Source organism: Pungitius pungitius, chromosome 20 (genome assembly GCF_949316345.1).
Source record: "Pungitius pungitius chromosome 20, fPunPun2.1, whole genome shotgun sequence".
Lineage (NCBI taxonomy): Eukaryota > Metazoa > Chordata > Actinopteri > Perciformes > Gasterosteidae > Pungitius > Pungitius pungitius.
This window is the reverse complement of record NC_084919.1, coordinates 14,355,481-14,366,684: the sequence shown is the minus strand read 5'-3', so window position 1 is coordinate 14,366,684 and position 11,204 is coordinate 14,355,481. Positions and strand designations below refer to the sequence as shown.

Here is an 11,204-nt window from a genome sequence, read left to right as displayed (position 1 = left end):
ACTCACTCCAGTTGTCAGACGGCTCGTGCTATCGCAGCATCTCTGATGGCGGCAATAAATCTACTGCTGACGCAGTACGTCCTGTGAGCCAATCAGAGGCGGCCTCATTATGAAAGACAGTTCTGCTGTAACCACCTGTTTATTTGTGCTTTTGGCTTGTGTTCACCATTTTACAAATGTTCATCAGAAGGCTAACATTCGCTAATTGGCACTAAATGAGACGTATGGTTGATTTGATTAGTTTTGCAGGTATTTGGTAACAAACCACAACGGAATGAAATGTGATCCAACATGGTGCCAGTGATCCTGAAGGGAACACAATCCAGTGCTTACTTCGCAAGGTTTATGGAAATCCATTTACAAGTAATCAGGAAGTTTGTTTCTGGAGTTTGGACCAATGGAGCGCCACCATTCGCACTATTATTACTTTACCCATGTTGTATTACTATTGTTACTTTTGGACAATATTTTTATTTCTCTATGCTGAATCCCATATGTATTTAACCCAAATGCAATAACTCAATGTCCCTCAAAGTAATTACGAGTTAGAATTCAGACCAAATCCTGTGAATTCCTCCAATGAAGAACACAGAGTCAAGGGCAGTTCACAAGCAAAGCATAATTCAATGGAAATGAGGAGCTTTCTCTGCATATTAATCAGGACCCTGCTGAGTATCCTCAGTGTGCGAGAAGCACCACGGATGTGACTGAACAACAGATCTGTCATTTGACCCGTGCAGGGACGGCGGTGGAAATGTGGAAAAGGTCTTGTAAATGTGAGCTGTGACGGAGCACGTGGGTGAGGAACATGGCACACAGCGTCTGACTGTTTCATTACGAAGGACTTTTAATATTTGCAGCTCAGCAGTGGCCACTGTGAACGGCACAAACCGCATTCATTTCACACAAGGCAACAAACCGACATCTTCTTGTTTAACCCGTATTGTTTAATGTATGACGGCTCCTTTTATTGTGCGTATCTGAATAGCAATGTGGAGCGTTGAGCTTGAAACCTCAACTCTGGATTCAGAAGGCCAGTGTTAGTGTGGGTGGATTGGAACGGCACTGCAGCATGCACGTAATTAAGTACCATAATGGAATTATGAGAGCGTTTGGCACTTGTTAATTCAGGCCACTAATACAAGGCCCGCCCACGTTCTCACAGCTGATAGGCCCTGGCCCTGATTCATGCTCCACGCACTCAACTGGACTTATAACCAGCCGCCTCATCGCTCAGCAGCACATTCCCCTGATGCCCAAAACAGCGTCGCATGTCAGGGGACCTAATGATGATTTATGGTGTGGCCTACAAAGCCAAAACACTGATGATACAGAGTTCCACTCCATCCAAAGCACTAGCAATATTGAGCTATAGGCAGCTATTAAAACAAAGGCATAATGTTGTTATTGTAACCATGCATTATAGAATACTATGTAAAGCTATATAGTGCACATATATTTATTTTATATTTGAGTGTTCAATTATCCATGATAGAGCGCTCTCAAAAACACCCCCAATCCAAGAGCAATAATTTGATAACAATGATGGTAAAAACAATAGAAGGTTCCTAAAGTCTCTGCTGTACTCTGTGTTTTTACAGAGTGAAATAAGCAGTGGTTTAGGACATCGTTCTGATGAGTTCAAAGGTCACAGTAATCTCTTAAATCAGGACACCAGCATATGGTGGCAAGTGTGAACAGTTTGTCGTCTTTGTGGAGCAGTGAACATTTAGTGTGCACAGCTGAACTGTAACAAAACCTCAGGATGCCCCCTCACCCCCATCAGCGACACCCCCACATTGTTACGGCAGCGTATCGTGCACTTATGATGAAAGTATCCATGGAATAGCAAGTGTTTAGTCACTTTCACGCCGTTACAATCCAGCAGTCAGCTCAGTGGAGCGAGAGATGTTCCTGTGTATTTTTAGTCTGAGTCAATCATCTGATTGTGCCCTAATGATTGCTATTGATCTGAAAAAGGCAGCATATACAGGCTCTGTGTGTGTGTGTGTGTTGCTTTGCCTCTACAGCTTCCCCTTGAGATGAACCAATATGCACACAGACCGACTGCACTTGGAGAAGAAACGGCTGCAGGTGAATCAACGTTATTTGAATATATGACAGCATCACTTGATAGTTGACGTCGGCATCACACATATTTTCTCCTCATTCACCATCTGCAGGAGGCCTGGGCCAGAGACAAACCACTTAAAGCCAAGAAGATGACCCCTCCACAGCATGGACTATGTAGCAGGGCAAAGGTCTATTTCCTCCTGCCTACTGGGGACTTCAGATCATGACCCCCCACCTGGGCTCATCTGCACACCCTTCTACAATCAGACCAGCAGCCTCAAACACTTCAATAGCACAGCTTTCCTACGACTCGTCTCCAGGTGTTTGGTCCGCTCAAAGGTCACAGTCTTGACCTCTCTTGTCTCCTATTGACAAGTATTTTCTTGTGCTGCTTATCTGTGAAACCTGGGAGTGACATGTCTTACCTGCTTAGGATCCCAGAGCTACGGTCCCTGAGGCCGCCTCCCCTCCAGACCGCCCTGTGTGCAGAGCTCTGAGCACGTTGGTTCAGGCTGCAGGTCCACCACCTCGCGTCAGACTGAACCATCACGCACCACGGATGTAGCATGTAACACTGCATGGGAAGACCTATTATGAGCATATGGTAATAATCTACTATATTCTTATAAAAACATTCAATTTCATCAACTCGTATTATTCATTCTATTGTAAACAAGACACTCTTACATTAGCTGAAGCAGTTGCTGTATTTCCAAATTCACAAAGACTACTCTCAAATGTACCCACGTATGCAGGCAAGCAGAAGCCTTCTTGTAATAGGAGTAGGGCTCATTAACTTTAATGCTGTTGGAATAGTTTGAAAATGCGACAATTATGTAAGAATGGTGCATAGGAGACACCCTCCACTGCGCCTCAAGTGAGCTGTAACTAAAACCAAAGATTACTCTTCAGTAAGACAACAAATGGAGGAAATATGTTCCACATCTTTTAAAGAAAACAAATGCATTACATTACATTGTTAGAATAAATAGTAGTGGATTAAAAATAAAAGCCAATGGCTAAATGAAGTATGCTTTCAGCTGAAGGGGTTAAAAAATGTCCATTTTCATGTGAAGATTAAACACGCAGGGCAGAACTAACAGTGACTGAGTCATTATCTACTGGGGATAAATCAAACCCACAAGGCTGCAGGCACATTCAATGTGTTCCATTACAATCCAATTATTTTGGAAAGCCATACCTGGTTGTTTCCTTTGATTGGACTGCCAGCTGAGGCACCTTGCTCATTGAAATGAAATTATACTGCAGAAACATCTCCGACGTGATCGGGACATGAAACACAAACGTTATTCCTGAGTGCTGGAAAACATCAGTGAATACAACCAAATCATTGTTTTGGTAAAATACTCTGCTAACAGAAGGGGATGAACTGGAGACCGAAGCCCTTATTAGTCATTATAGAGGTAAAAGACACGTTCTGCTCTTTTGCAAAGAGGGCTTCAAGTAACATGGATCCGTTGTTCATTGACATGGCTGCAGTCCACTTGTCCTGTTGTTTTCCTCACCCCTGTCCCTGGTTCTGTCTCACCCGTGCATGTGAGAATAAACCAACCTCACCCCTTGACATTCAGGAGGTGAACCAAATAGCTCCCTTACAGCTGAGTCCAAGTCCCACCTGGGAGCTTCTAGTCAGCCAAACTGCATTTCTCTTCCAGCAGTAGCTGCCTCAGAGCCGCGTACCGACCAGAGGAGTTCATCTGTAACCGGCTCATTGATGTTAGTTCATGTATTGCTCGGACGCTCCAGAAGAGCAGGGGGGGTTCTTCTGTTGTGACAACGAAGAGTACAGTTAGCTATGAACAGCTGATAGCTCACTGCGGCAGAGACAGAGTCACTGTATATATATTTATATGAAAAAAACGTTTTGTATGCAAATATGATTTAATTGAATAGGGAACTGGTTATATTCACATTCAACTGGCAGTAACCTTCCACAGAACTGCTCAAGGACAGAACACATGAACCCATGTAATGGTAAAAACACAGCAGTATCTTTACTGACTGAACACAGCTGCACGTTACAGCAACGATTACACAACTAGTTCAAAGACGATATGAGATGAGTAGTGCATAAATAACACCAAAAAGACGTTTTACATCTATTTTTCTACCCTAATCTCGGTTGGTATGAAGCAAATAAATACATAAATAGATATAAATAAATAGATATTTAGAAAATTTGAATATTGGTTTCATCAGGGAAAGTGTGGACACAGAGCAGGATTCCTCTCATCAAGAAACCCTTGCATGGTGTCCTTTGGCAAGGCACTTACAGCACATGTGGCTCAGCGGGTATCCAACCTGAGTAAAGGAGCCTGGAGAGAGTAGAAGCAGGAAACGCAACACATGAACAGCCATCACTCATCGTCCAGTCGTTCTACAAGGCAGTGGAGCAGGCTTTCACCCGTGCACACCCCCAGGACTGCCTATCCCTGGTCACTGGTAGGGCGGGGCGGGGTGGGGTGCAGTTGTTTGGTCTTGGCTCTCTTTGAGAGTCCGACCCGGATCGGCCGGTTGCATGTTCGCAGAGGCTGCAGCCGCCTCGTCTGCTCCGGCTGTCCTGCACACACACGGCGGGACAGTATGAAGATCCAACAGTGGACGGAGACCGTTATTCCCGCCCACTGACTCCAGCTCGTTAGAGCGAGTCTTCATAATTCAGCCCGAATCTCTTTGATCAGACCCACCTGGGGTCCTAATGCAGAGGAGACCGGCGTCTGTTCCTGTAATGTTCATATTCCTTTCTTTGAGACGTGTCTGTCTCTGCCATTTTCAGTTTGCTTTTATCTCACTATATTATAATAAGGATTTAAAATGACTATACAAAATAAAATAAATCACTAGTACAACAATATGTAGAGACAGAGATATTTTTGTCTCTTTTATTTCAATATCATGAAACCCTTCAATCAAATGCTCTTCTCTTCTCATGTCAGACACTGTTAGAACTCACTGTAGCCCAGTTGCTCCAGGAGAGGTGGACCCAGGAAGGACGGAGACCATCTTTTCCTCTGCGGGGGCTCTGGGAGGAATATATTAAGGGATGGATGAGCTAATTCTGTCTTATTTGTTGCTCTGTTTATGCTTACAAGCCTTTTGTGTTCATGGTGTTGTTTTTCTTCCCCTGCAGCTTATTAAGGAGGGAGAATTAATATTTGAACGTTCATTGCAGCAAGCTGTGTCAATTTAAAAGATGGATCAATAAAAATAATTGTATTTCCTCATAGACTTCACCTAGCTGACCTTTTAAAGTTCACCACACTGCAGTAACTGAACCGCTCCCGTCCACCCAGATCCTTGCAATGCACAAAGTTTACTTCTTTAACTATTTAGTTTCACTCTTGCTATAGACACTAATTGCTGAGACCCTCGTTTAGTTTAAATTTCAAGAAGAAAACCTACCTTTGTGTGTCTCTTTAGTGCACAGATGGGTGCCGAGGGGAACCTCCTGCTCGCCTTCACAGGCAGGAGAAACATCTGCATCCTCAGCACACATTTCCAGGCCGGAGTCCTCCTTCACATCATCTGAACAGACATGCAACACACAAGCTCAAAACATCAGGGCATGTGCCTTCATGTGCCTCTAGTGTCCATTAAGCTTATTGTTAGGCCTCATGGCGAATTATTCACTGACATATTCAATACATCCTCAGTCAGGTGTCCTTCATTTAATATCTAACTTCAGCTTCCGCTGAACACTGGTTTTACACCGTTGCATTTAGTTAGCTAACATTTCCACTACATCATGTAGAAATGTAAAAAGGATATAGTCACATTTTAAACGCTATGTATATATTAGTGCTTTATTTTTAATTGGGATAATGATATCAATCACATTGTTATTTGCTAAATTAAATTATTAAGTAAAAGTAAAGCATTACACTTTATGCAATAAAAATTCCCTTTAAACAGAAGCAGTTAAAATATTTATGTTAGGGCCTGGCACATTACGCGTAACGCAACAATACATTAACTCCAACAATTTTTATCATCATGCGTCAAAGCCATTGTTGTTGTTTTTTGGGAGGGGCTTAACACTGCTGTACACATTAACAGAGAAAATGGACAACGGTTTTAAAACACTAAGACACTTTTAAGGACATTTTGATTTTAAATCTCTACCAGAAAGCTATTGGTAACCACTGTAAACCGGAAGTATCTTATCAAATGTGGAGGAATGGATCAAAAAGGTCATTTTGTCATTGTGTAACTGCTCAACCTTCATCAAATGTTTTTTTTCGTCTGGCTTTGACTGCGTACTTTTTTTGGGCTGGACCCCTTTAGCTCCTTCTAATAGGGACCCTTACTAGTGGGCATATGCTGCATTATACATTATGATGTGATCTGATAGAGGACTGTTTCTTCTGGTACCTGTTCAGAAAAAAAACTATTTATACACTTACTGTGTTAGCTGGCTGTTGCTTTGAGAGTTATATTGTTCTGATGACCTTATTACTTTAAAATAAAAGCGTGCTATACATACAAGTTATTAAGTTATTATTCACTGTTAATCACAGAACAATCATGAATTAGTCAAGGTAAATTTTCTCATCTTTTCCCACCACTAATGTCCTTGGTGGGCAAGAATCTTTATACACTACAGAAAGGTTTAGGAGTAAATCCTTAGTGTATCATTTATAAATAAAAACATGGACTGACAATAACTCAAAAAGGTTATTTCCTTGGCTTTTTTTTCTATATTTGAAAGTGAGGGTTAGGAGAGGGGACCACATGCAGCAAAGGGCCCATAGGCACTGCACAGGGTGAGCTCTTTTGCATTTAATAAATGCATATCGCTGCGTTGTTCATTACCTGGCGATGGGTCTCTATAGCATCCTAGTTCTGGGATGCTGAGATCTTCTTTGCTGTTTAAATTGTCTCGATCCAAGGCTTCAGTCACATGAACACACTGCTCAGAGGACGATGCACCACTGTCTCTTGTGAAATCACTTATGCTGATTTCAAAAAACAAGTTCAGCTCTTTCATGACCTTGTCGAACAGCTCTTTCTTCTCAAACTTCAGGCAGTCGTCTTCGTCAGAGCCTGAGCCGTCGCTGTTGGAGGGAACGCTGGACGACACTGACTGTGCCGTTAAGTCTTCCTGGAAGCACTCGGGGGAGTTATGAGTCTTTGGTCGCACAAGAGCGATGTCTCCTGCTGCTGCTGCTGAGATACAGTTGGGGACTTCATTACACATGCTATGGATGCCTGAAAATCCCTTTGCCTTGTTCTCAGTGTGATGACCAGATGTTTCCTCCTCTTCCTCCTGCGGTACTTCCTCATGCTCATGAAGCTGTTGCTGGGGTGATGTCAACAGCTGCCCAGCAAGGCCGGTGAGGAGAGGGCTCTTGCTCAGGTCGTCTTCATCACCATCGAGGGACAGTTGGATCCTTTGGAACGTGTCGATTCCTCCTGGCATACGTCCGTTGAAAGGGAAGGCAGTCAAGGTGCGAGGGTCATCTCTATTATCAACCACGTTTGTCTCAGCTATGTGTTGAAAATCCGAGACACAACTGAGCTGAACAAGTTGTTCTTGTTCACATCGACTCCCCAGGGTTAAATTGCTCCCGTGTCCCTCTGTATATTCACTGATCCATTCCTCAGGGATGTCTTTGTTCTGCTCGCTTTGTTGCTGATGAACCACCTCCCATTCCACGACTATCTCCGAATTACCGTACATATCACTTTCTGCCCCCACACTTGCCTCTTCTTTTCTTTCCTTTTCATCTGCTTCTGTGGTTAAAATGAGAGCATTATAGGGGTGATCAAACAGAAATCCAAGTTTATTTTTCAACACGTCATCCACATGTGTTAATTGGTTGTCATATTTACTAGTTTTGCCCTCTGTCCTGTCGCTGATGGAATTACCAGCTTCTTCTGTACGTTTTTCATTTTGTTGCAGACGTTTTTGCTCAAAGTCCTGGAAGTTTTCTGGTTGTTCACCAGTTATTATTTCTTCTTCAAAACCTGTCATTCCTCCGTTTTGTTTTATCTCAGTTGCCTGGTCTGTTCTGCCGATTTCCGCCTTTAAATATTCAACCTGTGAATATCGAACCTCCTTTGTCTTTATATGGTCCTTCAACTGATCATGGCTGACTTGTCTTCCGTCCCCTGGAGGAAGGGGCTTTGCTGGCTGGCTGCTGGGGCTGGTTTTCCAGTGGCAGCTGTCGTCGCTGCCAGAGTTGTTGATAGTACAAGCCGGTGGTTCAGTGAATGACTGCCATAAGTCCTCTTTTCCATCGTTGCCCTGCTGCGTACACCTCTGGTGATCTGACTTTCCATTCTGGTTACGGGTTAAAACCTCCTGTGATAGCCGGATGTCGGAGCAGCAGGGGAGGGGTGTTTCCATGTTGCAGACTGGTGAAAGTAATTGTACACCTGCAAGAGCGCTCCCTGAGTTGCAGCTCTTCTCTTTTGCCTCCCCGTCAGTTTCACTCCAGATTGCAGGTTCAATTACAGTGAAAGGGCTTGCATCATTATCTCCTTCAGCAGGCCCTTGATGGATTTGTGCAAGCATGGGAGTCCCTGTTGTGTGATCAGAGGTTTTGCTCTGAGCTTGGGCTATCATCTTACCAGCAGCATCTTCGCCTTTTGCCCCACAGAAGTCATCAGCATCGAGACTCACTGTCTCAATTGGCACATCGACTGACACGACACCATAAGAAACAATTGATCCCTCAGCACATAGAGCGGCAGAAGGAATGGAGTTCATGCTAATGCCATTCTCATCTTTTGTTTCCGGGTTACATATAGCAACATTTTCACCAATCTGTGCTGGGTTCCCTGAGGGCTGTGGGTCTGAGAAGAAAGAATCAGTGTCGGCATGAGTGAAAGATATAAGACTGTTATCTTCTTCCTCGCTGAATAGGATAGTCTCTCTTAATCCAGGCTCTTGCCACTCCTGATTACTTTCTTCAGCTTCGGCAGATTGGCCCTGTGTGTCATGTAGTGGATTTTCAGAAGTGCAACCAGACTGATAGCTGAGCCCATATTCCCTTGCACTGACCTGCAATCCTTGGATTTGACTGGCACTATTCTGCACCAGTGCTCCAGCTTTGTTATTTCCATGCGCCTCATCTTCAAGGGCTTTCCCCTGCAGTTTGCTATCAGGAGGACGGAATGTATCAGCGTTGCATTCTTTTAAAGTGCATGTCTCTGCTAAAGCCCTATCTTCATCATCTAGCACGATGGAGGTGAGTTTGTCAGTTGGAGCGATTGGAAGCTGCTCATCTCTCACCAGAAGTTTGAAGCATTTCTCTGCAGAGATTAAACTGACGTCAGACAACCCGGTGTATGAAGTTGTGCTTGTAATAGGAATGACAATAAATTGAGCGTCCTGTGGTTGCTCATGAGTTTTTCCATCTTCCATATCACCACCTTCTGCTACGCATACTAAGCCGGCATTTCCCCGCCAGGTACTTGTCGATGATGAGGAGCCGATCGTTTTCCAATACGTCACAAGTTCTGGAAATGCAAAACTGGTTTTGCCATCGATGTTGTGTGTACAGTCTGTCCTGGGTCGTTTTGGGGGAAAGGGTGAAGTAAGTTCTCCCCCAGTGTTTGGACTGTAATCTTCTTGTGTGATTGTATCCATTTTCTCTAAACTAAAATACCTGAGAATAAAAACAGATTGAGTGAGAACAATGACAGCTGTCACTCTATTACAACAATGAAATAATGTCAAGGGGGTTTGTAATGCGTAATATTAATTTGGTAGATAACATTTACGGTAATTTATTTAAAATTAAGATAGACTCTGAAAACGAATTCAACCAAGTGATTGAAAATAGTTAGAGAATTGTTTTTTTGTTCCTACAGTGCTATAATTCATATTTCTTACCGTATTAGCATAATAGCCCATTTACTCTGTTGTGTAGGAGCTATAGTCACTCATCTGGGAGTAATCGCACAGCACAACACAACAACGTAATATGCAGCAGGTGCATTTCCTATACCAGAACAGATTGATACACAGCATGATGGCAATTCACTATACAGAATGCAGATGGCTTATGTTGCCTTCCTACATTACCAACCAAATTTAATACAAATTAATTACTGTGCATCAGTATCAGACACTGACAGCTTTGTTTCAAAGAACAATCCCTCATGACATTAGACATTTCAACATGTTGTGATAACTAATACTGATCCCAGCGAGCGCGTAGAAGGCACCTTCCAGCAAGGAGGATCACGCCCCGGGAGCGAGCAAATATCTCCGCGAGACTCCATCAATGGACCATCTCCTGAGGCCTTCCCTTATAAATATACCATTATGAAAATGTTTAGCAAGCCCCGCAAAATCTGTTGCTTTGACAGAAGTTGCTGACTTGATGATAGCTGTAACAAGTAGTATAGGGTGTGAAATGTGTATTACTGTCAATTGTGTATAGTTTAATGTATGTGTATGTGTGTTTTAGTATGACGTGTTTTGTATTTACTTCAATACAGTTCTGCTGTACCGGTTGAGGCTGGGATTTGTTCACCAATGTTACTTATCGTTAACTAACCTTCAGCAGTTTAAGGCAAATTATGCCTACTACAACAATAAATAATGAGCATTTCACAATTTATAGTTTTGAACGAACCAGTTTCCATAACTCCGACCAGCAATTTGCTATTTAACGTTATATTACAGTATATGTAATAGAATGACATTAGTAACTTTAGCAAAGTTAGCTAGCGTTACCAGTTAGCAAGCTTAGCGCTTGTGTTAACTTATTTTTCCTTAGCATAAGAACGCCTTAAACCATCGACACTTACATTTCAAGCTTGTTATGTTTTGTTGTTATTGAACTATATAGTGTTAGTCAACGTGAGTCCAAAGATACTCACCTTTTGGATGAATGATGCAAGCCTCGGCTAGCGATCTGTTGTCTTTGATAATGTCTTTCCCGTCAGCCTCGAAGTGGCGCCAAACTGCTGCTGCTGGACGAAGCTAACATTGTTTAGCTAACGTGGCAATCATAGCATTATGTTGTGCGGGTTTGTTAATTTATTTTCCGTTTTGTCGACAGCATAAGAATGTGTAGATAAGAAATATCTCGACTTCTGATCAAATATGACAACTCGCGTTTATAGTTGACGTTAAATGTTTTATATTAGTTCGT

At 42.8% G+C, this 11,204-nt stretch overlaps 2 protein-coding genes across 2 annotated transcripts; both read right to left on the bottom strand.

Annotated features, from left to right (window-relative positions):
• Positions 1–1,631: 1,631 nt before the first annotated feature.
• LOC119194947 (uncharacterized) lies at positions 1,632–8,150 on the bottom strand. Its single transcript, XM_062559555.1, has 4 exons — positions 6,907–8,150; positions 5,497–5,619; positions 5,048–5,116; positions 1,632–4,654 (listed from the first exon to the last, which is right to left on the bottom strand). Exons 1-4 carry the CDS (start codon positions 8,066–8,068, stop codon positions 4,521–4,523), a joined length of 1,488 nt encoding a protein of 495 aa, XP_062415539.1. The 5' UTR covers positions 8,069–8,150; the 3' UTR covers positions 1,632–4,520.
• Positions 8,088–11,060, bottom strand: LOC134107855 (uncharacterized). The gene is made up of 3 exons (XM_062559802.1): positions 10,930–11,060; positions 8,150–9,707; positions 8,088–8,105 (listed from the first exon to the last, which is right to left on the bottom strand). Exons 2-3 carry the CDS (start codon positions 9,686–9,688, stop codon positions 8,088–8,090), a joined length of 1,557 nt encoding a protein of 518 aa, XP_062415786.1. The 5' UTR covers positions 9,689–9,707; positions 10,930–11,060.
• Positions 11,061–11,204: the final 144 nt, after the last annotated feature.

Coding starts and splice junctions, on each gene's coding strand:
- LOC119194947 (XM_062559555.1), bottom strand. CDS start 8,068: ATGACAGGTTTTGAAGAAGAAATAATAACTGGTGAACAACCAGAAAAC. Junction 5,117..5,496: donor CACTAAAGAGACACACAAAG/GTAGGTTTTCTT, acceptor TATTCCTCCCAG/AGCCCCCGCAGAGGAAAAGA. Junction 4,655..5,047: donor CCTGGAGCAACTGGGCTACA/GTGAGTTCTAAC, acceptor GTGTGTGTGCAG/GACAGCCGGAGCAGACGAGG.
- LOC134107855 (XM_062559802.1), bottom strand. CDS start 9,688: ATGGATACAATCACACAAGAAGATTACAGTCCAAACACTGGGGGAGAA.